This window comes from Haliotis asinina, chromosome 1 (genome assembly GCF_037392515.1).
Source record: "Haliotis asinina isolate JCU_RB_2024 chromosome 1, JCU_Hal_asi_v2, whole genome shotgun sequence".
Lineage (NCBI taxonomy): Eukaryota > Metazoa > Mollusca > Gastropoda > Lepetellida > Haliotidae > Haliotis > Haliotis asinina.
In genome coordinates, this window is record NC_090280.1 from 3,420,463 (window position 1) to 3,448,156 (window position 27,694).

A 27,694-nucleotide genomic window follows, 5' to 3' on the forward strand; every position below is an offset into this window, starting at 1 on the left:
TCTGGTGACAGGGTTGCCAGTGTACATTTGACTGAATCTTTTGTTATACCACCAAGGTGTCAGAAAGTGTTGCGGGTGTCTGTTAGTCAGAACCTGGGTGATGGTGAACAGATGATGATTGAACGTAATGAGAATTTGAAACCAAGACAGGGTTGTTTGTAGCCAGGTCTGTTGTTAGCTCAAGGAATCTGTGTGCGTTAGTAATGAATCCAGAACCAGTGAGTAAGAAGCTGTACAGATGTCAGACGCTTGGTGAGGCTCGAGAGTGTAAGGATTCTGTGTGTTCAAATACTCCCTCAACTTCAAAACAGAGCGAGTTAAGCGATCCTAAGTTTAACATAGGACCCATGGATGATTTACATCGGGAAAAGGTAATAGCACTGCTCAGAGAATACAAAGATACAATGTTTACAGGTTTAGGCAAGGTGAATGGCCATACATTCAAGCTTACACTTAAACCGAATGCAGATTTGAGTATGGTTACACAGCGTCGCATGCGGTTTGGTCCTCATATGCATGTAGATAAGATCGCTGATGAGCAAAATAAATCAAGGTATAGTGGAACCTAGTACATCAACTATCATTTCACCAATTGTGTTGGTTAAGAAGGCTGATAAGACCTTAAGATTTTGTTTGGCCCTGAGAAATTTGAATGACCAGTTGCTTGACTAACGTTTTCCTTTAACGACTTCCAATGAGGCACTGATGAGATTTAAACATTCAAAATATTTCAGTATTCTTGATATGAACTCTGCTTATAACCAGATTGTTTTGGATGAAACGTCTAGACCCTTCACTGCATTTGAGACGTCTGGTGTCTGGCAATTCTCACGTATGTGGTTTGGCTTTAAAATGTTTAGCATTCCAACGTACTATGCATCTTGTCCTAAGTGGGTTGTCGAGAGATCATGTTTTGGTGTATCTGGACGATGTGTGTGTCCATTCCTCCACGGGCGTTGAACATTTGTCTGTGTTACGTGAGCTGTTTGACCGAATGAAGTCTGTCGGTTTGACATTAAAATCGTCCAAGTGTGATTTCTTTATGGATACAATAGAATATCTTAGTTTCTCAATTTCTGCCAGTGGAGTTGCTGCTGGTAAGAAAGGTATTGAGGCGGTTCGGAACTATCCAGTTCCTGGTACATAGAACAAAGTGAGGTCGTTTCTTAGTTTGGTTATATGCCTTGTTAGATTTATTACCAACTTTTCCAATCTGGTGTTGCCACTCAGTCGCATAGTAGAATCTCGTGCGTATATTTGGCATGAAAGTGAACAGAGTGCGTTTGACACAGTTAAGGCGGTTCTCACAGAGGCGCCAGTGTTAGCACATCCTGACTTTAGTCCTAATGCTCCTGCATTTGTTGTTCAGACAGACGCCAGTAAATCGGGTTTAGCAGGGGTATTTCTGCAGAACGATCATCCTGTTTGCTTAAAAAAAGTCAAAAACTGAACGGAATCATTCCACTGTGCACAGGGAAGCTTTGGCACTTATCTGGCCAGTACGGAAGTTTAGAGAATATATTTATGGTAGAAACTTTGTAATTTAAACAAACCACAGACCACATTTATTATGTCATCAAAATCTGATAAATGCGCAAGATGATAGTTGGAACTTTCAGATTATCAGTTTGATGTAGAATATGTACCTGGGAAACATAACATTCCAAGTGACATTCTGTCAAGATTTCCAGTGGAAGATTCGCAGGAATTACCTATCTGTGCCTTATCAACAGACAAACAGTACGCTGTTATCAAGCGTGCTCATGATCTTGCTCATTTTGGTGTGATACCTACAAGGAATTTAGCTAGGATGACTGATACGTCCATTACACAGAGACAAGTTCGAGAATACGCCAGTCAGTGTTCAGCATGCATTGAGGATCATCAGTACCTTGGCAAATCATCCACTGTGACTTTGTAGGACCACTCCCTAGATCATCGAAACGTTTTGAGTACGTGTTGACATGTTTGGATGATCTGACACGTATGGTGTTTGCATTTCTCGTACGATCAGCTACCTCTGCGTCAGCAATGTATGTGCTTGAAAAACTACTGTCCATCTTCGGACCGCCACATACACTACACACTGATAATGGTTCAACTTCAATGTCCGTTGAATTTAAGGAATTCATGGATCATTGGAGTGTTGTGTTCAGTTTTACCCGATAGCTCGTCCTCAAGCAAATCCAGTGGAAAGGGCACATAGAACTTTGAAGTCATCCATGGTGAAAGCGGCAACCAGTGAAAAGAATTGGGACAAAGTGTTACCAGAAATCGTGTTGGCGCACAATTCGTGTCGAGACAGAAGAACTGGAGTATCACCTTATTTCGCCATGTTTTGTAGATTAAGTGACGTGTGTCGTATCTACAGTAGTGTTTCTTCTGGAGGTGAGGACGTAGCAGACATGAGTTGTCTGTGGGAACTGTGTTCAAAGAAACATGTTCAAGCCAAACAGGAACGTCAAGAGGATATGTGTGATAGACAATCGAGAAGCTTTGAAACAGAACTTTAACTGCAACGTTATCACCTAACTGGTCCTAAATCTCGTAAGAAACATGTTCAGACAGGTTTTGTTGTGAGTAAAATCTTTGGTGATTTTCTGTGTGTAAATTCTAAAACAGTTGAAACGCGACGTAAAAATTATTTTGGTTATTAAAGATCTTGTAATCTGAAAGCCTACTAGAGGGGAGGAATGTGAGATGTAAAGATGAGACAGACGGTCCCTTTAATTAGTGCGATACCCGTGCATCACACGTGACACGGTGAGCCAATCAGAGGAGATTACTGTAAGCGGGGCGTCCGTGCTACATGTGTGCATCAGTCTCGTCTTGTCTTCTGTCTTGTCCAGTCGTCGTGAATAAATGTTATGTGTGCCGGTCGGCGCCTTCATTGTTATCCCTTTCAATATCCATTTCCGATTACCTGCCAAACTGACACTTCTGTCTGCAGCAGTAAGATGACTAAGAATATTCAGTTCCGATTACATTTGGTGTCTAAGGTGAAAGTTGTACGACGGGTCTATGACTGAAAGCTGGATATCATGTCTTCTAATGATCAGCATGTTCTGCCCTGTAAATAACCTCCAGTACACACACAAACATATACATATAAGCATAAATATATGACACGTTTTTATGGATAACTTCTTTCTATTCTTTGCAGAACGTTCCAGAGCTACTTCATTCCCCTTCATCAGTGCTGAGTGACAATGACGTCGTTCCTTCATCTTTAAATATTATACATGAACAGTAAAAGGTTGCATCTTGGCAGACGCCAAACAGGAGGCATTCAATGAAGGCCTGGAAACAACTGATTCATGAGCAGACGCCAAACAGAAGGCATTCAATGGAGGCCTGGAAAAAACTGATTCATGAGCAGACGCCAAACAGAAGGCATTCAATGGAGGCCTGGAAACAATTGATTCATGAGCAGACGCCAAACAGAAGGCATTCAATGGAGGCCTGGAAACAATTGATTCATGAGCAGACATACAATAAACACCTGAAGAAACGCTACCTTTTTTATTTATGAATTACCGAAACACCGTCGAGGATATGTTACGAGTTTACAAGAAAGCTGGTCAACACAGGTTTATGTAAATCACTCAAAGAAATTCTCAAATGTATTCATATTAAGGTGAAATGTATCTTTTTCAGAAGAATTAAATAGTCCTATCTTCAGCCATGCCGAAAGACCAATAACAGTGATTTCGATGTCCAAAAGAAAGGTTAAAATAAAATTCTGCTTTGAGGCCAAGATAAACCACATAAAATCACCATTTATCAGTTATTAAAACAAGAAACAACTATGTACAATTGTAAAAGAATCATTCCTGTGATTTCAGTCCTTTAAAACATTTTCAGCTTACTTCCATTAGTGAAAACAGGTCACACCTGCCTTTCATATTGTGAAAAAGTGTTTAGGAACATCTAAAATTATCTTTTTCAACATTTTTCCTTGGAAAGTAACATTTTTCCATTTTCTGCTTACACATAGCAATATCAATCGCCAAAACGTAGCAATATTCAAACACTACTTGCATCCATTTCACGTGTGGAAGGATTCTATAAGGTATAAAGAGAGACTAGAACGTATGACATTGTCAACGCGTAGGGACTTAGTTCCTCATTACGACGAAGTGTACGCCGACGAAGACGCCGGCATAGTTAAGCTTAAACTTCGTCAGTTGACTGTACAGAACATGATAGACAAGTATAAATATGAATGTGGTGAGCAGAGCGACATAATCCTGCTCGTGGTCATATCGACACAGACAGTTGGAAATGCCAGACTCCACTTTTACAATACAGATGTGAGCATATGTAATGTTTTTGACAACAATGGACAGGCAAAGACTCAACAATGCACAGATGGAGTCACAATAGCACTTCTTTGTACAGTTGTACAGCCAGTGAGGATGACCAATAAAGGCCATAAGTGTAATATACACTAATTAATGGAACTGATAAAGAGGAACAGGGTAGGTGACAAGGCAATACACACTCTGGTAGTGATAAAGATTAAAAATGCAGATTAAATAATTACAGATGTTTCATATGTCTTGGCTGCATAGTGTTTGGGTTTTAGAAATATTTGGACGATGGCTATCCTGAATACGTCACTATAACAGTGTTACAGACAAGTAATAGAAATGTGCCACGATTAACAGCTGAGGTGAGAAAAGGGGCCATTGGCATGGTGCGGATGGGGACGATATACAACGTTGTTGGAAACACCATTAAATGACACGGTATAACAGTTATAAGACGTATTCAGCGCTACGGAGAGACTCGAGTCACCATAAACAGACCAAGAAGTGGACGTCCACGCATCACAACGCCAGCTGAAGATAGGTACCTCCGACAATATGGAAGGCGGGTAACGTTTCCTATGGTATTCAGTGTATAACTATGTGTTTGTAGCTGACTGTTGAAGAGTGTCCAGTAGCGTTGACTTGATGAGACTGACGGACAATAATAACATAGTGCACTAGAGTACAAACGCATTTATTGCATAAACAGCGCACTGTACATTCTGCGAGACCCTGCATAACCCGAACAGTTCTCGTAACTCGTTCTCAGTGATATTCTCGTATCACAGCTGAGATATTCTCGAATAATGCATAGCTGGAGAATAACTGGCGAATGAAATGGTTTATGGGGTATTGCTCGACCCGTTTGGTCGACAGTATCGGGTATTTTTAGGCGCGTTTTGTCGACGTAAGTATCGGAGTATTGTTCAGCCCATTTTGTCGACATAAGTATCGGGTATTGTTCGACCCGTTTTGTTGACATAAGGCTTCATGCGGGCTAGACTGTAATCTGTCCGTTTCTTTCCGAGATAAGCATACCGTGGCCGGTTTCACAAAGCTGTCGCAGAGATTCAACTGTCAGAAGTCAATGTCACCGGGTCTAGATTTTCGAAGCTGTCTTAGCGCTAAGATAGTCGTAAGTGTCATAGATTAACATTAACGTACGTCTGTCTTAGCGATAAGAGAGTTTCGAAAGTCTGTATAGGAGGTACGACAGTCGCAACGCTACGATAGCTAGAGATGGGAGCTCTGTAAAATTGTGCAACTGCTTGTACAACTATCTCTGGTCATGAACGTATTGCTGTCCAAAGTGCATTGATGGAAGGTGAAGTATTCCAAACTCATCCATGGAATGTGTTCGATATTAAAGTGCATGAATACAGTTACATGAAAATCACCCATAAAGTACATACATGAAAACTTTAACGATTTCAAAACCATTGATATTGATGACATTGTAGGGTGTATATGACCAAATGTCCACACACAGACTAAGAATGGGCCGACTGCAATGAGCGACTCGAAACCATTATGCCAACGCAGTGGTTATCAATGATTGCTAAATAAGTTCATAATAGACGCTATTGTCATGAGAAAATCACATTTTCATGTTCATTTCAAAATTTCATCATTCTTTCATAGATTTTGAGGATGTGAAATTTTTGTCTTGATTTTGTCAGGACGTTTGTAAAGCTGTTGCGTTTTGTAGCTTTGCCAGACGGTATGCGTGGTATTTCTTTCGACAACATACAATGGTGACAACGATAACGACAAGGAAAACGATGACAATCTCAACAATTAGGACAATTATACCAACGTTGAGTGACACTGACGCCGTTCCAGTAATAACTGTTGGCAACGCTGACGTTTCTTGGGTGAGTGTTGGTGAGGAAGCGCCCATAGGTCGTGAGAGCTCTAAACAAAGAGCAAGATCATTAAACCACATAATTTAGTAAAGTCACGCTAGCTGGAGTACTGAGGTAATCGATGTGTTTGTGAACCGAATTCAGCCTTCCTGGGTGGATAGAGGAAACCACAGTTCCGGATCTTCATGGATACTCGGAAGTGATGCCTTAATTAAGAATCTTATTCCTAGGTTAGTTGAAACCGTAATTTAATTTGTAATTTAATATGCATCTTACACAGTTTTAGTGAGCTAGTTAGTTTAGTTTTACGCCATACTGACCAGTATTCCAGCTTTTTGGCTCGATCTGTAAATAATCGAGTCCAGACAAACCAGACAATCCAATGATCAACAGCGTGAACATAGATCTACAAAAATGGGAAGCAATGACACGAATCAACCAAGTCAGCAAGCCTGACCACTCGATCCCGTTAATTGCCTCTTAAGACAAGGGCGGGTTCCTTCAGATCAATTGTAATCCTGACCTTCACGGTCTGACACAGTTTGGGTTTTTTTACATACCAGTGGCAGCAACCGATCCAGTTCGTGTAGACAGGCCAGCTTCAAAACAGAAAATTCACAATATGAACCTGGGAGCAGCGCTTCCACAATAGGAGGTAATGCCGATACAAATCAGGGCACTTGCATATGTAATTTGAAGATGAGTATATCGAAAACAGTTTGAGGTTGTTTACATACCAGTAGCAGCAGACGCTCCAGCTCTTGTCGACGGCCCAGCTACAAAACAGGAAATTGACTATAAAAGACTAATGAGCTCTCTTACTCATTCGTTTATATATGAGTTCAATATTTCGATTAAAATCATGAAAAAGATATTGCACTTTGATGAACACATCAAATTAGCAAAGCTTACGTTATGACAAATAATATATTTTGACCCTTCTGTTTATGAATCCTTGGAGCCATGTGAAGTAGAGTAGAGTTGTGTCCCTTGGGCAAGTCAGAAATCTATGATCATGGTCCGAATCCGACTTTTTTAGGCATGCTTCTATGTCTGAGGCCATCTATTTTGGTTACGGACTGCTCCAGCGTCTGGTACCTGTCCTTCCTTCTCCGAATGCAAACAGCGGCGATAACCCAAGGTTTTCTCTCATTCACTGGAGTGGTAAGGTAGCCTTGTGATTAAAGCGTTCACTAGTAACGTTGAAGACAAGGATTCGATTGCCCACAGGGATACAATGGGTGAAGCCCATTTTTGATGTCCGCTGCTGTGACATTGATGGACTGTTGCTACATGCTGTGTGCAATGATTGATTGTAACATTATTAGTTGTCGGTTAGCCTTATCGCCTAGTGACATGTGCTCTGGCCATTCGATGTTCTGTCAGTAAAGACGTTTTGGCTGGTTATGAACATCGGTTGTCTCTCTCGTGGGCAGTGTACACAACCGTAACAACAGAACATTGGTTGTCTCTCTCCTGGGCGATGTACACAACCGTGACAACAGAACATTGGTTGTCTCACTCCTGGGCGGTGTACACAACCGTAACAACAGAACATTGGTTGTCTCTCTCCGGGGCAGTGTACACAACCGTGACAACAGAACATTGGTTGTCTCTCTCCTGGGCGATGTACACAACCGTAACAACAGAACATTGGTTGTCTCTCTCTTGGGCGATGTACACAACCGTGACAACAGAACATTGGTTGTCTCTCTCCTGGGCGATGTACACAACCGTGACAACAGAACATTGGTTGTCTCTCTCCTGGGTGGTATACACAACCGTGACAACAGAACATTGGTTGTCTCTCTCTTGGGCGGTGTACACAACCGTGACAACAGAACATTGGTTGTCTCTCTCTTGGGCGATGTACACAACCGTGACAACAGAACATTGGTTGTCTCTCTCCGGGGCAGTGTACACAACCGTGACAACAGAACATTGGTTGTCTCTCTCCTGGGCGATGTACACAACCGTAACAACAGAACATTGGTTGTCTCTCTCTTGGGCGATGTACACAACCGTGACAACAGAACATTGGTTGTCTCTCTCCTGGGCGATGTACACAACCGTGACAACAGAACATTGGTTGTCTCTCTCCTGGGTGGTATACACAACCGTGACAACAGAACATTGGTTGTCTCTCTCTTGGGCGGTGTACACAACCGTGACAACAGAACATTGGTTGTCTCTCTCTTGGGCGATGTACACAACCGTGACAACAGAACATTGGTTGTCTCTCTCCGGGGCAGTGTACACAACCGTGACAACAGAACATTGGTTGTCTCTCTCCTGGGCGATGTACACAACCGTAACAACAGAACATTGGTTGTCTCTCCCCTGGGCGATGTACACAACCGTGACAACAGAACATTGGTTGTCTCTCTCCTGGGCGATGTACACAACCGTGACAACAGAACATTGGTTGTCTCTCTCCTGGGTGGTATACACAACCGTGACAACAGAACATTGGTTGTCTCTCTCCTGGGCGGTGTACACAACCGTGACAACAGAACATTGGTTGTCTCTCTCCTGGGCGGTGTACACAACCGTGACAACAGAACATTGGTTGTCTCTCTCTTGGGCGGTGTACACAACCGTAACAACAGAACATTGGTTGTCTCTCTTTTTGCGGTGTACACAACCGTAACAACAGAACATTGGTTGTCATTCTCCTGGGCAGTGTACACAACCGTGAGAACAGAACACTGTGTAAAACTAAACTCACTCACTCATTCACTCATTCACTCCAGCAGTCAGCCTCATTTATCTCACCAAGGATTGTGCTGCTCACGTACCTGTCATTGTGATTGGTTCCTTAGTTTGGAAATCAGCTGGTAAAAAGAGAAGAATAGTCTGATTAAGTTCCCGTTAGAAAGGTGTATGTTGTTGTAGAAGCTTCCAAATCCCACTTGACTCTAAGTATTACCTGGAGTCAAAATCTTGCAGCTACAACTGACCCTGAATCTTAACAGGAACAATGAACTACAAATAAATTAATGTCTCTCAATAAATACCACACCTATTATTATATCATTAACTTTCTCTAGGGCTTTTCGGAAAACAAGACAAAATCAAAGTATAGTTGGGGTTTTATTGTTTTTGTTTTTTGTTTGTTTGTTTTTTGGGGGTTTTGGGGGGGGGTTTGGGGGGGTGGTTTTGGGGGAGGGGGTATTCTTGGGGGAGGGAGGAGGGTGTCGTGGCTTTTTTGTTTGTTTGCTTTTTTTGTTTTTTGCTGTTTTTGTTGTTGTTGTTTGTTTTTGTTTTGTTTTTTTTTGGGGGGGTAGGTTTTTGTTGTTTTTTAATGGGGTTTTTGTTGTTGTGGTGGTTTCTTTTTTTCAATTAACATATTGCCCATTGATTATTTACCAAAATCCCAGAGGAGGAGGACAAAACACTCCTGCAAGGCAAATCCAACCAATTCCGTTATTGGCCACTATGGAAACAGTAATCCGATAGCAGTCCAATACAATTATTAACATCAAATACGAAACTAATCTTGCTGACGTACCTGTGGAGGTGATTGATTCTTGAGTTGACGAAACAGCTGGTAAATAAAGAAAAAAACATTCACTGATAACTCTTTATGATGAAGGGACATTCATATATGTATTATTTCATTACATATGCGTTTCAGTCTATGCCATTTTTCAGCTGATAAGGTATCGCCAATTGCAAAGCCAAACTGACTAGCTGATGACGGTAAATTTAATCAGTATGAGGTTATCCATTTAATTGCATTGCCCGCTAAACCCACATTGGCCCGCTAAACGTGCATTCTACGATCACTTCATGAGTAAATACTGGATTGTGATTGGTTAATTAAAGTCATTCAGAGGTATATAATGACGCTATATACCCCTAATTTTTCAAAACAGAATACATTTATTTTAATCTTAACAACCCGGTTAGAACCGAAATGACTGTGTTGGAAAATCAAAGGTATATAAGAAAAGTGTAATATCTTTAAGGTGTGTGTTTAAAAGCCACGCTTATCTCCGAACTGACGCTAAACCGTTAACCCGCGCCAGCCACCGAGAGGTTTCATACGGCGGCCTGGCGACAGAGGGCGCATAAAACGCATATCATGCCACATTATGACACCTGACAGGTATTCCAAGACCTACCTGTCAGTTTGTAAACCCCGCCACAGGTGAGTGATATGTTTGTGTTGTCACACATGTAGATAACACGGACATCACCAAGATGATCAGCCCTGACAACAAAGGAGGTAGTTACGGCAGTGTCGGTGATGTTGTTGGTTGTCTGGTTCTGCAGCAATACGTCGTCGACGCCACCAGTTGTCAAAACAAAGCCAGTGTTGCGCCAACAGTAGATGTTCTTGATGTCCACACTCAGAGTGAGATTTGTACCAGGAACCAGAGCGTTGGTGTCTGTGTCGCCGGAGATGTTGCACTGTGGTGGACCTGGTTGTAAACAACAAAACATGGAGATATTTTGCACGAGCACACTTACTCGAGTGTAACATTTTTTTATTATGTACACTTCTGCAGTAAGATACGTTAAACAAGTGGGACGGCTCTCTTGACTGAAGTCACGCTCAGTTGTGTAATGACGTCACAGGCGAGGAAATACAGAAACAATGGTCAATAGACAAAGGTGATATGTGCATACATGATATATATCACTCTGGCTTCATCACGTGGGTCATAAAAATGTTATTCATTTATGTGTTCATGGTGATAAAAGTGTAATGTGTCAACTTCATCCATGTACACATATCGATAAGTGTAATGTGTCAATTTCATCCATGTACACATATTGATAAGTGTAATGTGTCAACTTCATCAGTGTACACACATCGATAAGTGTAATGTGTCAACTTCATCAGTGTACACACATCGATAAGTGTAATGTGTCAACTTCATCAGTGTACACACATCGATAAGTGTAATGTGTCAACTTCATCCATGTACACATATCGATAAGTGTAATGTGTCAACTTCATCAATGTACACATATTGATAAGTGTAATGTGTCAACTTCATCCATGTACACATATCGATAAGTGTAATGTATCAAACACAAATATACATAACATCTAAATATTACACTGTAGATAAAAAAAACATTTGATCCCGTTATTAACATGATGTATTCAATCCAACTCACTTTTAAATAGCTCTTGGACGCCATTACACGTTAGCTTCCAGATTCTGTCACACACAAAGTTCAGTGTGACGTCACCCAGTCTCCTGACATCAACACTGAATGTTTTGTTGACCGACAGGTCAGATATATCACTGACTTTGTGTGACCCTATCAACTCCTCCGTCACGTGCCCTGTGGTCAGATTAAACCCAGTCTCCCGAGGACAGTAGTAGTTGTTGATGTCCACACTCAGAGTGAGATTTGTACCAGGAACCAGAGCGTTGGTGTCTGTGTCGCCGGAGATGGTGCACCGTGGTGGGCCTGGTTGTTTAAGACATATTGATACTTTGAAGAAACAGATGATAAAGCATCCCTCAAATATTGTTAAAAAGTAAAACTTTGTTGCATGTATATTTTGTGAGAATTACATGTATACAAATTCATCTATACATGTATATCGACATAAAGTATACATAAAATTATATAAAATAGATGTGCCACCCACTAGAAAGAAACACACTGTCAGGGAATATCATGTTCCCAGTTTATTACATTTCTTGTAAATAATTAGATATCAAACACACGATGCATTGAAACATTTAAAAGTATTAACAACATTTAGCTATTATATAATGTGCATAATCCAACTCACTTTTAAATAGCTCTTGGACGCCATTACACGTTAGCTTCCAGATTCTGTCACACACAAAGTTCAGTGTGACGTCACCCAGTCTCCTGACATCAACACTGAATGTTTTGTTGACCGACAGGTCAGATATATCACTGACTTTGTGAGACCCCGACAACTCCTCCGTCACGTGCCCTGTGGTCAGATTAAACCCAGTCTCCCGAGGACAGTAGATGTTCTTGATGTCCACACTCAGAGTGAGATTTGTACCAGGAACCAGAGCGTTGGTGTCTGTGTCGCCGGAGATGTTGCACTGTGGTGGACCTGGTTGTAAACAACAAAACATGGAGATATTTTGCACGAGCACACTTACTCGAGTGTAACATTTTTTTATTATGTACACTTCTGCAGTAAGATACGTTAAACAAGTGGGACGGCTCTCTTGACTGAAGTCACGCTCAGTTGTGTAATGACGTCACAGGCGAGGAAATACAGAAACAATGGTCAATAGACAAAGGTGATATGTGCATACATGATATATATCACTCTGGCTTCATCACGTGGGTCATAAAAATGTTATTCATTTATGTGTTCATGGTGATAAAAGTGTAATGTGTCAACTTCATCCATGTACACATATCGATAAGTGTAATGTGTCAATTTCATCCATGTACACATATCGATAAGTGTAATGTGTCAACTTCATCAATGTACACATATCGATAAGTGTAATGTGTCAACTTCATCAGTGTACACACATCGATAAGTGTAATGTGTCAACTTCATCCATGTACACATATCGATAAGTGTAATGTGTCAACTTCATCAATGTACACATATCGATAAGTGTAATGTGTCAACTTCATCAATGTACACATATTGATAAGTGTAATGTGTCAACTTCATCCATGTACACATATTGATAAGTGTAATGTATCAAACACAAATATACATAACATCTAAATATTACACTGTAGATAAAAAAAACATTTGATCCCATTATTAACATGATGTATTCAATCCAACTCACTTTTAAATAGCCCTTGGACGCCATTACACGTTAGCTTCCAGATTCTGTCACACACAAAGTTCAGTGTGACGTCACCCAGTCTCCTGACATCAACACTGAATGTTTTGTTGACCGACAGGTCAGATATATCACTGACTTTGTGTGACCCTATCAACTCCTCCGTCACGTGCCCTGTGGTCAGATTAAACCCAGTCTCCCGAGGACAGTAGTAGTTGTTGATGTCCACACTCAGAGTGAGATTTGTACCAGGAACCAGAGCGTTGGTGTCTGTGTCGCCGGAGATGGTGCACCGTGGTGGGCCTGGTTGTTTAAGACATATTGATACTTTGAAGAAACAGATGATAAAGCATCCCTCAAATATTGTTAAAAAGTAAAACTTTGTTGCATGTATATTTTGTGAGAATTACATGTATACAAATTCATCCATACATGTATATCGACATAAAATATACATAAAATTATATAAAATAGATGTGCCACCCACTAGAAAGAAACACACTGTCAGGGAATATCATGTTCCCAGTTTATTACATTTCTTGTAAATAATTAGATATCAAACACACGATGCATTGAAACATTTAAAAGTATTAACAACATTTAGCTATTATATAATGTGCATAATCCAACTCACTTTTAAATAGCTCTTGGACGCCATTACACGTTAGCTTCCAGATTCTGTCACACACAAAGTTCAGTGTGACGTCACCCAGTCTCCTGACATCAACACTGAATGTTTTATTGACCGACAGGTCAGATATATTACTGACTTTGTGAGACCCTATCAACTCCTCCGTCACGTGCCCTGTGGTCAGATTAAACACAGCCTCCACAGAACAGTAGTAGCCTGTGATGTTCACCGTCAGGGTCAGCTGTGTTCCCGGTTCCAGGGAGTCGGTGTTCTCGTCACTGATGATGCTGCACTGCGGAAGTCCTGGTCAAGGATAACGTCAGGCAGGGAGGATATAAAATGTGTAAAGACGGGGTTATTGAGAAACCGGAAGTCTAGCTTTTTCCGTGAAAGTAAAAACAAATGTAACATCAGAATCAACACGTCGGTTTTAGTTTTAACAATAACTGTAATTGCGCTATCAAGGAAGTCAAACTTCTGGTTATGTTACAAGCTGTCGTGACCTGAATATCACAGAACGGCATCCGGCACAAGACGTCTACCGATGTTGGGCTATGGAAGCTCTCGCATACTGGAGGACACTACACACACATGGGATTTTACTTACCCGTTTAATTGTCGTTTTAAGACAAGAGGTCTAATGGTTTAGGCACTTGGTCGGGTCAAAGCAACAATTACAATCCGACAGTGACATCACTCTGATGTTCTCGGGGGACACTTTTTTGTAATATCCTTCAAATCTGATACAATCACGCTTCCTCGGGCAATTATCTAAATAATTCCATCTGACTCGGGCATTATCTTGATAATGCCAGTCTCATCCCAGTTGATGTCATCAGTGAATACCAAATATTGAACTTATATCTATAGTATATATCTTCGGTCGGTTTATAACATGGATATAGCATGGCCCGTGGGTATTATTGAAAAGTAAGTCCGCTTCACGTGGGGAATGCCCAAGGGACGAACCTACACTTAATGTCAGTTTTCTGACAACGTTTGGCTTGTGTAAAGTCTTTGTGCAGTCAGTCTTAAGTACAGCATCAGTCAAACCCAGTCGAGCTTCTGAAGGAACAGTGCGTCCTGAACTCGGGACAATCTACAAGTTTAAATTTTCTACAATAGCGCACCTTCAGTTTAGCAGTTGTTAGATGATTTACAAGAAAAGTTTACTTGAACATGGATCTCATTTTAATCAGGGAAACTCTACAACAGGGATAGGTCACTCGCTTGCTTTCTTTACCATTTGTACTAATTAACGTGTGCCTCGTCATGCTCCAACGCACACAGTAACTTAGCTCCTTCCCAGTGCAACTTCAGTTGTGTTTAACCAGGGAGTCTATATAGAGTATACGTTGTAGATTATCCCTAGTTAAACAACTTCAGCCAGTTTATTGTATCAGAATTTTACAATGAATGAATGAATTATAGTAAGAATTTAAGAGCAAGAATTATGTGAATGAAAGAACGAAATAAAGAAAAATAATAAAAGAAATAAGTACATATGTGAATAAATGAAAGAATAAATGATACACCTCGGCCTTCCCTCCAAAAACATTTTAAAGAACGCAAAAGTATCGCCAGAACACGTGTTAACATCAGCTGTATTTTCAAAAAACCTACTTTGAAACATTTTTGTTTACATTAATAATTAATTCAAATATCTTGCATGTGGGGAATGGAATGGACATTAACAAAATGTTAACTGACACTATCACACTGCCCTCAAACATAAAGTGTAAAACTCTCACAAAGCCTTTTAAAACACCTGTCCAGTTTTGTCAAATAATAAGATCAACAAGAAAGAAAGAAGTTATGGAACTATAATCCTCAGGCATCAATGACGAAACAGATCAGATCGGCAATATGTCAAATTTTTCTCACACCTCAAATACACCCTAACATTTTGTTTTAGATTATGGAACTATCACTATTACATGCAAACACATTTCACCTGATAGTATGTTCCCCTCATAAGAATTAAAGGTGTATGTGAAAGATGTTTTTGAAGTAATTACTAGAAACTTTCAAACAACGGCGTACAGTATTTCAATGGCGGATCAGAGCAGATCGGCGATATGTCACATTTTTCACACACCTCAAATGCACCCTAACATTCTTTTTTAGATTATGAAACTATCACTGTTACTTGCAAACACATTTCACCTGACAGTATATTCAACTCATATGAATTAAAGGTGTATGTGAAAGATGTTTTTGAGGAAGTAACTAGGAATACTCAAACAGCGGCGTATAGCATTTCAATGGCGAAATGTCATATTTTTCACACACCTCAATTACACCCTAGCAATTTTTAAGTCACAAAACTGTCATTGTTACTTGCAAATACCTTTCAACTAAAGGTATGTTCTCCTTCTAAAAATTAAACGAATGTGTGAAAGAAGTTTTTATCGGCGGTGAATCGAGAATAGAAGCCAGTGAGCTATAACATAGTGACTTGAAACTTTACTACAAATCTAGTGTCCTAATACGGACACTAATACCAATTATTTGACCTACCCTGAAGTGACAAAATAGTTAACCTATCTTCTACATGTTGGATTTCAGTTGTTACAACGCTCAGCGAACTTAATCAGCTGTTGAAAGTAAGCCGGGCTCAATCTTAAATACTACACTGCCACCATATTGGCTACATTGGTTACGTAACGACCCGAGACATACGTTCAGCGGCTTTTCGAGGAGTTTCTTCTCCCCCTCTATATAGGCTCCCTGTTTTAATGCACACGAGATGAGGCCACCAAGGTTGTAATGCATAATGAATTAAACATCACATTCGAAATCCATTTTGTGAATAAACATCAAGACATAGACTGTAAGAAACAGTTACAGAACAGGCAGTGTTTATCACATGTGGCATTGTTACATATATTTTAATTCAATTTGTGTAATATATGTTTGTGTAACATATTGAGATATTAAACGAACTTCTCCTTCACTTAGAACCAGTATTTTCTGTTAGCAAAAGAAATCTCTTGTCTAAAACAGAACAATTTTATATCCTGTGATATAATGTCAGTTACTTTAACTTGCATTGTAAACCAAAAGTCACTGTGTTCTGTAATCTGATTGGTTGAAAAACATTTAGATTCCCGGAAACTGAAAGACTATTCACTGCGTATTGACACGTAAACAATTGTTTTGTTGCGTCATCAACAGTGGTGACGTCATTCAAGTCATATTGTGACGTAAAGTTAGAATGACGTCACAAATGAGCAACTCCAGATGCTACCATGGGAACCAGCTGAAACGGCCAGCTGATGACACTTCACTGCTGTACCCCTACTCGATGTAAACGAGTGCAGACAGTAAAACCCCTTGGTTTACTTTTGTGTTTACAATGTCGATAAGCATCATGTGTTGGCCAATTTCCGGGTGTTTGCGTGCTTCAAATACTCAATAACACCCGGAAATTGGCCAACACATGATGTTTATCTCCTAATTCTAAGATGCTTCGGCGAAAGATCAAAGGCGCCGACAATACTTTATCAGACGATAATGTGCACTTTTTGCATTACGTCACAATGTGTTGACGTCACCGCGCCATTCCAGTCTGCCCCCTCGTAATCGAACTTTTTTTGTATTACGTCACAATGTAACCGACGTCACGATGGATGTCAGTTGCCATCGCCGCGTACAATCTCCCACAGTAAACTGCTTCGTCGCATCCCGTTTCTTGGTTTGCAGTTGCACCACACAGCCAGCAATACTGTGGAAACATTACGTTTATGTTTTCCGAAGGATAAAATGTCTCATAGTTCGACTCAAAATCTTACTGAGACAGGGTAATGTTGGCAATGTTTACATTCCCATAATGCAATCGTGGAATGTCGCTTGACTTGTCAGCTTCCTCTGAATGTACTGATTTAAACTTTCGTTGGTAGTAGAAATGAGGCGGTCATATAGCCTTGTATGGTTTAAGAGAATCTCGGATGTAATTAAAATGATCTAGAGAAGATATTTAACCCGAACATAAACCATCATCAAACTGTTCATCATTTGTTTTTCTAGTAACGTTTGTCTTAACGTAGGGGGCTGACATGTCAAAAGAACAGCTCGTCAGTTAGCCCTGTGCGAGGATTCTTAATTTAGGTCACAGACACCGTCGTTTGTTTTCTGCCATAGATTAGGCTTAGAAATTAGGCTTAGAAATTAATAAATACGTCATCTTAGAAACGAAATACGTTCTACCACCATGTATTGTGTAATAAAGCACACTTTCGCCCTGAACTATTATATCATTAAAGCACTCGGACCACACTCCGGCGCAGCGATGACCTAACATCACTGCCACAGGCTAATTTGCATATCACGTGACTGGACCTTTCTCTTGTTTGTAAACAAAAGATGATACTGGCATAACGCAAGCGACACGACGAGGTTTATATATTGTTTTACACTGTTACGAAAGTGTTCTTAAGAAATTGTATACATAGTATTAAATGGACTGTGTAAGATGTGAGGAGTCGTCACATCTTTCTGGCCTGTGGCAGAAATACTATGCTGACTCGCCGCATGGAACTCTGGGTAGGAGAGTGCACTCGGACGCTTGCTTCCTAATGCCTTAACTATAATAGTTCAGGGCGAAAGTGTGCTTTATTACACTATACATGGTGGTGGAACGAAGTATATATCTTAAATATGGAATACTCACTGACAGCACTCAGTCTACACACTGTGACAGGTGCAGCTCCAACCTGGGTAGCATTCAACAGTCCCCACCCACCCACATCGTCTTGTGTCAGACTGTCAATGGTGAGTGTAGTGTGTGAAGCATTGATGGTGGCTCTGTATCCGGCGATGGGGCTGCAGCTGGGGTTGCAGGTGACGACGTAGCGGCCATCATGGAGACGCACCCAGACCAGTGCTGTGTAAGGTCTGGTACTTACAATGGTGTACTGCTTCCCAAGCTGACCTACACCCCCAGCACATGCTGGAGGAAGCGCACCTTCAATACAGCACAACAATACTACCTTCAATACAAGCACAATAGTACTACCTTCAATGCAAGCACAATAGCACTACCTTCAATACAGGTACTTCCTTCAATACAAACACAATAGTACTTTCTTCAATACAAGCACAATAGTACTACTTTCAATACAAACACAATAGTACTTCCTTCAATACAAGCACAATAGGACTACCTTCAATACAAGCACAATAGTACAACCTTCAATACAAGTGTTACGGTGAATAATTTGCCGTGACAAAAGGTGTAAGAAATCCCCCCACCCCCAGCCCCCAACCCGAAGGTGTGTAGGTAACTGGAATGAAGGTTGTACTGTGTATACATTGTACATCTCGAGCAGGTATATTGTCACTTCCCGTTCGAGGCATTCCACAAAGCAGAGGCTGCATACTGGAGATAGAACTTGGAGTATTCTTCATTGGACGAAAAGCGACGAGAAATGGCTGGGAAAAGCCCAACAGACCAACCATATACTAGGCCACTAATACTGGGTACACCGGAAGTTTTCTATTCTGTGCCCCTGGTTGTCTTTTCTGGACCAACTCTACAGCGAGGCAAACTGTCTGCTTTCCGCAGAGCTTCTATCCCACCAGGGTTTGCCATTTCCTTCTCTAGAAAGTATCCATATATTTCGATGTCTGTTGCTGGGCTCCCACATCCTCCCACTGGCAGCAGATACAATACAATTCTTGCTTTCCCCCGGAAAATTGCAGTGGCAAACTTTCTGTGAATGTATTTTTGAGGTTAGACATCTAGAAGTTTGGTTGTATCCTTAGGAACTGGGGCTATTGCAGCCTCTACCACTATGGGTTGCATTTTCTTGTTCAACAGGTCATTGTAGTCTTGCTCTATTGCTTCAGTTTCTACGGAAGATAGCTTTCTAGAATCTCAGGCAACAATTACAGCAACAGGATTCCAGGATATAGCTCTGTCTTTCTGGACTGTTCTTGTGGGTTCCATGCGGACATGCAGGCCAATGGGGTATTATTTTTTGTTGCTGGCCAAGCCTCTCGGTATCCAAAACGTTTTTAACCGTAGTTGTCCGTTGTGGCCTCTCTGAAGCTTCTCATCCAAGACATGCTCCAGTCTTCTTTTGCTTGCCCAAACTACTGTCGGTATTGCTGTACCTTTTTCAGACAAGATCACTCTGCTGGATGTTTGTGCTTCTAGCTGTTTGCGCTATCCTAGAATAGACCATGTCGTATTGGCAACGTCTGCTATTATTTTCTTGTGTGTCTCTTACAATCTCTTTCTGTATTCCTTTTTCTCCCATACTATACATATGGAAATTAATTAAGCAACACCAAATTCAAAGACACATAAAAACTTAACAAAGTTTAACGAAGTAATTTTGATGATTGATTATTCAATTTTGATGTATTGACATACAGCATGAGCTTTTCATGGGTTGATATGACGCGCGTGAAGCTTGCACAGCGCACGTGCATTGCTTTAACCTCAACTTTCGAAAAATGCACTTTTTCCCTGGGGTGTTTACAAGCGCAGGTTGTCGATTGCATTCGGTTTTTCATTCATTTCAATGTCATGGCACGTAGGAAATTATCAGAGGCCACTCGTTGGCAAATAATCGGCATGAGGAATGCTGGTATGTCTCTAAGACAAATCGGGACTCAAATCGGACGACATCATTCCATAATTTCAAAACTTTTGAAAAAATACCGGGCCACTAATGAAGTTAAAGACCTGCCTAGACCAGGAAGACCCAGGAAGACCACAGTCCGGGAGGACAGAGCTTTACTGAGACTTGTACGGCGCAGGTCCTTCGACTCGAGCTCTCGGTTGAGACAGGAGTGGCTTCCAGGGAGACCCATCTCGAACAGGACTGTTCGGAATCGTCTGAAAGCTGCAGGATACCGGGCAAGGAGGCCAATCAAGCGACCCAGACTGTCTCCAGCCCATAAGGCAGCCCGACTGGCCTGGTGTAATGACCGTTTGCACTGGAACATTGCCTCTTGGAGGAAGGTCCATTTCTCAGATGAGAGCCGGTTCTTGCTGCACATGGTGGACGGTCGTACTCGGGTCTGGAGGCAGAGGAACACAGCAATGGCTCCACGGAACATCCAGGAGACTGTGGCCTTTGGGGGAGGTTCCGTTATGGTATGGGGGTGCATTTCCATGAACTGCAAGTTGGATATCATTACCATCCGTGGCAACCTTAACGGTGTTCGTTACCAACAGGAGGTTCTTGACAGGGCTGTGGTACCTCATTTTGAGAACCATCCTCTGGCAACGAGACCCATATTTATGGACGACAATGCTAGACCTCACAGGGCGCATGCTGTAAATGATTTTTTGCGGCAAAATGCAATTGACAGAATTCCATGGCCTGCCATGAGCCCTGACCTCAACCCCATTGAACATTTGTGGGACTTTATTGGCCGTCGTGTGAGGCAGAGAGACCCACCAGTCCATAATCTCAACGAATTGACGGCTGCCCTGCATGAGGAGTGGAACAGGATCCCCCAGAATCAGATCCGGAGACTCATCCAAGGAATGAGGAGGCGTCTGGAATCGGTGGTGCGTGCGCAGGGAGGACACACTAGATATTGATGAAAGTCGGTGTGCAGACTCTCAGATGACTGTTCTTTCTTTCCATGTGACATTTGTGTTAATACACCTGACAACAACGTCTGTGGATGAATAGTAAATTGTGTCCATTTTTTCATGAATTTAAGACAGTTTTAAGAATTTGGATTTCGTTGCAATAAAGCAAAGTCTTGATACTTTTTCCCTTTAAGTTGTTTGTCAGAGATCGTCTGTTGAATAAAAAAGTGTCAAACTATATCAACCCGGCATATTTTGATTGTCAGAACACTTCAAAGTTGCTCCAATAGAAAAAATTGGGGTGTTGCTTGATTAATTTCCAGGTGTATATTTCTCCAGGTCTTTAGCTCTACACTGCTCTTGTTCTATCTGCCATTCTGTCTTTCTGCCTTCTAGGATAGCCCATGCTTACATTCTACATTCTCCCACACGTGTTGCTTCTTGTATTTCTTGCAAACGTTTTCCTCGATCCCAGGCAGATCCAGAATACACTTCTCTGCAATCACTCGTAATTCATGTAGTTGAAATTTGGAGGAAGCCTTGCCAATAATGCTACATTTGGCTCTTCTCCAGAATTGTCGGACTATTTGATTGCATAGGAGAAGACAAGTCTCCTTGCTCTCGGAAACCATGATTCTTCCAAATTCATTCCACAAGTCGCTTGAGGTCCAGCACACCAGAGTATAGCACTTCTATAGTCTACAGAAGACAGCCCATAGCTGTGTACTAGTAGTCGTCATTCCTGTTTTGGAATCAACGTGTGTAGATCGCTGATGGACGCCTTCTTTTCTGGATATAGTTCTTGCCACTTCATGAATTGCTGTTGTGTGTATGTTTGCACTTGTTTTTGGTTCACCAAGGACTCTTGTGATGCGATGGAGATTCCGGAAATGACGAATGGTGTGGAGCCCTCCTCTCACCAGTCTTACAGGAGATGTGCTCCTATAGACTTTTCGACCCACAGGCTCATATTTTGGAAAGTCGTTTCGGTTGCCATCTTCTACTCTATTTAGTGCTATACACTGGAACTACCAAATCACTAACTGGAACTTAAATTTTCTACTACTTTTTCCGGGGAAAACATGCGAGAAGGACTAACCAGTCATGTTAGTCCTGACCATTTTTGTGCATATTAAGACCTAATTACGACAAAAAGTTTAATATTTTAGCCTTTTCCCAACCGACCCCATGCTCACTTCAAAGTCAATATTTCTGAAAATATTCGGCCGATTTCCGTGAAGATTTGCATGCATCTCGGCAGACGTTTGTACTTCAGCACAACTGGATTAGATTTACGCTCTCGATTTCTTCACTAGATTCATTATCACCTAATTATGTTTAAATTGGGGCCTTGACAAGGACGTGATCCCAAACCACCACTGTCTATACTACTTCCCCACCTGTACACTATTTAGAAGAACACGTCCTGTGTCAGTGAAACCCTGTACCATACACCTATACTACATTACAAACATTAATGTACGAACAGGAATACCTGCAGTAGGGGTAGTAACAGTCGCAGTTTCTGTTGACGTTGAGGTCGGCGCTGGAACACAAAATGCCATTGACATAAGATGTTACTTCTTTAAAATGACAAGCTGTTCTTGTACACAACAAACACAAACAAGAAGAAGAGTATTGACAAAATGGCTGTGATGTGCCCTGCCTGTACATTCGAACAACGATGTCTCAAATAGGTGCAGAACCCTCCCATTATCATCGAAAATATCTTCTAAAAGGAAGCGTCATTTGTACAACTAATATATAACATAATGTGGTGCATTTCAGAATACGATAGTGACTATTATCCTGACGCAATGGCAGCGCCCAAACAGGACACCCAGAGACAAATCAACTTGTATCAGCTGTCAGAGCAATAGACTAGTAGACACAGTGCTGACGTCCTCAAAAACAAATTCCGTTTGGTGTTTAGTAAAATAGAGATGTGAAAATTACGTGGATGCATCACTGAAAATCGGTGATGGCACCAGGCCTCAGCGCCGCGGCTAAACATGGCCTGCCCTACTGGGAGCACATGTCTTCACAAAATTTGCCTCTGAATTATTATTTGCCTCTGAAAGTATTTTGGCCACGACGTTGCAGGGAAGGCCGGGCCCCATTTCACAAGGCTCTCGTAGTACCACGACTATCGTATGTCAACGTTACAGTATAGGAAGTACGAATGCCACGGGAAGAGTTACGGGATCATTGACTTACGAGACTTTTGTGGAGCAGGGCCATGTACAGCGGCGGGGCCCGGAAAGAAACCAGACAATCAAGTGATCAGTGGGCTGGATATAAAGTTGTAGCGGGGGAAATATAAATGTGGGCAGCTATGTCATTTAACAGCCATCATAAACCGTAATCAGCTTTAGATGGACGGGTAGGTGGGTAACGCTTGGCACATCAATTTTATTTCAACCATACCGCGACTTAAACAAAATATTTACAATACCAAAACAGTGTTGTTGAAGGATAAATAACATAACTGACAGTTGATATATTACAGCAAGAAATAACTTAAGATAAATAACACGAGTAGGCAATCTAAACACCACTGTACATATCACCAGCGATAAAGCTAGGTACCATCAGATCCCCAGCGATAAAGCTAGGTACCATCAGATCACCAGCGATAAAGCGAGGTACCATCTCATACATAGCTTCCCACCCCAAGATGAAGCAAGAGAAGTCGAGGTCGCCCTCCCAGAGCGGGTCCTGAATTCATTGAAGTCAAAGCATTTCTACGGATCCTCGGTAAAGTTACTGAAAACGATGTGTTCACATCTGTTTGTTGGATTTTTTACGCATTATTATATTCATTTTTAAATGAAAACGGTTTGGCGTGAGATTTATCTCATGTCGTGAGAGCGGGGAATGAATAATACAAGTGTGCGTCTCAAGCTAAAGGCTTGTCAGATATGTTTATGGAGGTTTGAGCGTCCGGTGCAGATCGACAGCAATGATGGCCCATCCCCTATAGTACCTGTCTTACCAGCTGTGTGAACCCACCCAGCTGTGTGAATCCAGCATAACAGAATTGTTCTGCTTACCGCAGATGAAGGAAGAATCCAGCATAACAGAATTGTTCTGCTTACCGCAGATGAAGGAAGAATCCAGCATAACAGAATTGTTCTGCTTACCGCAGATGAAGGAAGAATCCAGCATAACAGAATTGTTCTGCTTACCGCAGATGAAGGAAGAATCCAGCATAACAGAATTGTTCTGCTTACCGCAGATGAAGGAAGAATCCAGCATAACAGAATTGTTCTGCTTACCGCAGATGAAGGAAGAATCCAGCATAACAGAATTGTTCTGCTTACCGCAGATGAAGGAAGAATCCAGCATAACAGAATTGTTCTGCTTACCGCAGATGAAGGAAGAATCCAGCATAACAGAATTGTTCTGCTTACCGCAGATGAAGGAAGAATCCAGCATAACAGAATTGTTCTGCTTACCGCAGATGAAGGAAGAATCCAGTATAACAGAATTGTTCTGCTTACCGCAGATGAAGGAAGAATCCAGCATAAAAGAATTGTTCTGCTTACCGCAGATGAAGGAAGAATCCAGCATAACAGAATTGTTCTGCTTACCGCAGATGAAGGAAGAATCCAGTATAACAGAATTGTTCTGCTTACCGCAGATGAAGGAAGAATCCAGTATAACAGAATTGGTCTGCTTACCGCAGATGAAGGAAGAATCCAGTATAACAGAATTGGTCTGCTTACCGCAGATGAAGGAAGAATCCAGTATAACAGAATTGTTCTGCTTACCGCAGATGAAGGAAGAATCCAGTATAACAGAATTGTTCTGCTTACCGCAGATGAAGGAAGAATCCAGTATAACAATAATGATCACCAGCACGCGGGTCGCCATCCTCATCCGTCTACAAACAAAACAACATCATCAACAAAAATCTCACACAGATTACAAAACAAGAACACTGTGTTTCTCAAGTGGGAAATCCCTCTGTCATATCTCAGTTACCTGCCTCCTAACGCTAGATCTCTCAAACACTATTTGCGTTGCACTCTTTGTGTCATTTGCATTATGTCTGCTCTTACATTCTGCTGAGAACACAAGCGGAGGGTCAAGACACAGTCAACAGGTGTGCATTCATCAGATTGCTGTCTCAATAGACCTTGTAAGAATGAGATAGCCGTGCCTCTGTACTGGAGACTTTAGTGAAGGCCAAGGGTCGATTCTCCTTATTGTAAGACCGAGGGAAATTATGTGTCCAAACACACGCTCACATTTTATTATACCACTTTGATGACTTGTGAACATCAGGGTTGGAATTGGTTGCAAAACAAACGTGATCTGGTGGTCAGGCTTTTCATAAGACCAACAGGGTCGGGTGGTCAGGCTCGTTGAATTGGATTATTCTCAAGATGCCAATCACTGGACTGTCTGGTCCAGACCGGATTATTTACAGACCGCAGCCATATAGCTGGGACATTGCTGAGTGCGGCATTTAATAATAAACGAAAACTACATACCACCTCATTGATATTTGTTTCATTGTTCACCCCCAGCTGCTAACATTATCTGTAGTCTGATTGAAATAGGAGCTGTTATCACAATTATAATAACAATGAATTTAATGAAAGAGTATCAGATACAACTATCTCCTGTCACTGTTGGGATTTGTTGAGGATTGACCGTGATAGGAGACAAGGACAGCCCATACTGTACAGATTCACACGCTGCATCTAGCCAGTACGTTGAGTCATTGCTCTTGGAAATATATGCCACCTTCATTGGAAACCAAACCGCAATGTAAATTACGATAGAAATACCATAATAGCAGCAATCTATTCATTATCACTTTGTTGTTAAGGGTGGTACCACTTACATGAGTGAATTTGTTCACATTGATAACGATGGTGCGTTTGTGACTAGTCCAGGGTGGAAAATCCCCGAAACACCGGATACTAAGTTTCTAAATTTCAGTTTTTGGTAAATGTGTATTTGATACATACACAGTACAATTTTCGTTTCCAGAATATATATGAAGATGACCAACTACTCACGTTTACGTGTCCCAGCTGTCAGTCTAGTAGCTTGAGGGCCAGGTACACTTCTGGGTGTGTCTTGTGATATAATACAGGTGTGTCGCGCCATCACAGACTGCCTCACAACAGAGCAGGTGAGAGTGATGGTGTGTCCAGGTAACACAGGTACGTACTCCAGGTAGGGAGGAGTGAGCACGGAGATAACACAAACACACAGCCGCCGGGAATTACGGTTTTACAAACTGTCAGCTACTTGCTACCAGCAAACACATTATTGACAGCATAATTATTTCACTAACTCTCATGCGAATCCGAGTACAAGCTTTACCACCTGTATTCACAGTTGCATTAATGCCAAAGTATAGTACTTCATTATACCCTGCCCTCCGCATAGACGACACCAAAAACAGGATCCAAACACAAGGTGTCCACGACGGCTATGTTAATATACACGACTTTGTCTTGGTGCTGACGTCGCCTGATGCAAATAGACCCAGTCCTAACTGGTTAGGGCAGCTGCATTTGCATAATTGCGTTGTTTTGTTCTCGAAGATTCATAAACAGGAACGTCTAAATAAATGTCAGCGCTTCAGCTTCAGTATTCCAGTCTCCCTCCCAGGTTGGAGAAAGGTTAGGGACCCATCATGGAAGCAGAGTATTGTACGTCCCCTTGGTTCCAAGCATGGTGACCATACCTTTCTTCGTGGTGACCTGCAGCTCCTAGCATGGTGACCATACCTTTCTTCGTGGTGACCTGCAGCTCCTAGCACGGTGACCATACCTTTCTTCGTGGTGACCTGCAGCTCCTAGCACGGTTGCACTTAGCATGGTGATCCTACCTTTCCTTTTGGTGATCTGTAGCCCCTAGCATGGTGATCCTACCTTTCTTCGTGGTGACCTGTAGCCCCTAGCACGGTAATCATACCTTGGTGACCTGCAGCTCCAAGCACGGTTACACCTAGCACGGTGATCCCACCTTTCCTTTTGGTGATCTGTAGCCCCAAACACGGTGATCCCACCTTTCCTTTTGGTGATCTGTAGCCCCAAACACGGTGATCCCACCTTTCCTTTTGGTGATCTGTAGCCCCAAACACGGTGATCCCACCTTTCCTTTTGGTGATCAGTAGCCCCTAGCACGGTGATCCTACCTTTCCTTTTGGTGATCAGTAGCCCCTAGCACGGTGATCCTACCTTTCCTTTTGGTGATCAGTAGCCCCTAGCACGGTGATCCTACCTTTCCTTTTGGTGATCAGTAGCCCCAAGCAAGGTTAGCATACGTTTCTTGTTGGAAAACATTATACGACTTGTATGTATTCTCATCTATGACATTTCACAGAGTGGTCGGTGTGTCATAAATAAGCTAGCTTCACTCAGTTATGTTTATACAGTTGTGGCAGAGTCAACTTTGTATATAGTTACTGCTGTAAATATAATAAACATGTGAATCTTTTAAAGTATCTTGTCATGATATTATTTTGATGAGATATACTATCTCATTAAATAGCCTAAATCTACCTAAATTTATCAGTTATTTTACCTTCAACATTT

General features: G+C 41.6%; 1 protein-coding gene across 4 annotated transcripts; it reads right to left on the reverse strand.

The window, feature by feature from the left end:
• Positions 1-4,990: 4,990 nt before the first annotated feature.
• On the reverse strand, positions 4,991-26,300 carry LOC137278078 (uncharacterized). Of its 4 annotated transcripts, XM_067810302.1 has the most exons (14): positions 26,165-26,263; positions 24,950-25,017; positions 22,627-22,677; positions 18,249-18,542; positions 13,580-13,879; positions 12,949-13,248; positions 11,943-12,242; positions 11,312-11,611; positions 10,306-10,605; positions 9,690-9,725; positions 8,977-9,012; positions 6,916-6,954; positions 6,739-6,777; positions 4,992-6,227 (listed from the first exon to the last, which is right to left on the reverse strand). In XM_067810302.1, the coding sequence occupies exons 2-14, from the start codon at positions 25,011-25,013 to the stop codon at positions 5,989-5,991; spliced, it is 2,298 nt and encodes a 765-aa protein (XP_067666403.1). In that variant the 5' UTR covers positions 25,014-25,017; positions 26,165-26,263; the 3' UTR covers positions 4,992-5,988. The 4 variants fall into 4 exon arrangements, with proteins under 4 accessions (XP_067666565.1, XP_067666403.1, XP_067666485.1 ...); XM_067810464.1 differs by lacking the exon at positions 8,977-9,012 and having other exon boundaries at positions 4,991-6,227; positions 26,165-26,300; XM_067810210.1 differs by lacking the exon at positions 24,950-25,017 and having other exon boundaries at positions 4,993-6,227; positions 26,165-26,267.
• Between the last annotated feature and the right edge of the window lie 1,394 nt (positions 26,301-27,694).

Bases quoted from the DNA above. Each gene is read 5' to 3' on its own strand.
- LOC137278078 (XM_067810210.1), bottom strand. From the start codon at position 26,255: ATGGCGCGACACACCTGTATTATATCACAAGACACACCCAGAAGTGTA. The intron at 18,543-22,626 runs GTATTCCTGTTC...GCTGTATTGAAG, and splicing joins TGTTACTACCCCTACTGCAG to GTGCGCTTCCTCCAGCATGT. The intron at 6,955-8,976 runs GTACGTGAGCAG...CCTGTTTTGTAG, and splicing joins GGAACCAATCACAATGACAG to CTGGGCCGTCGACAAGAGCT.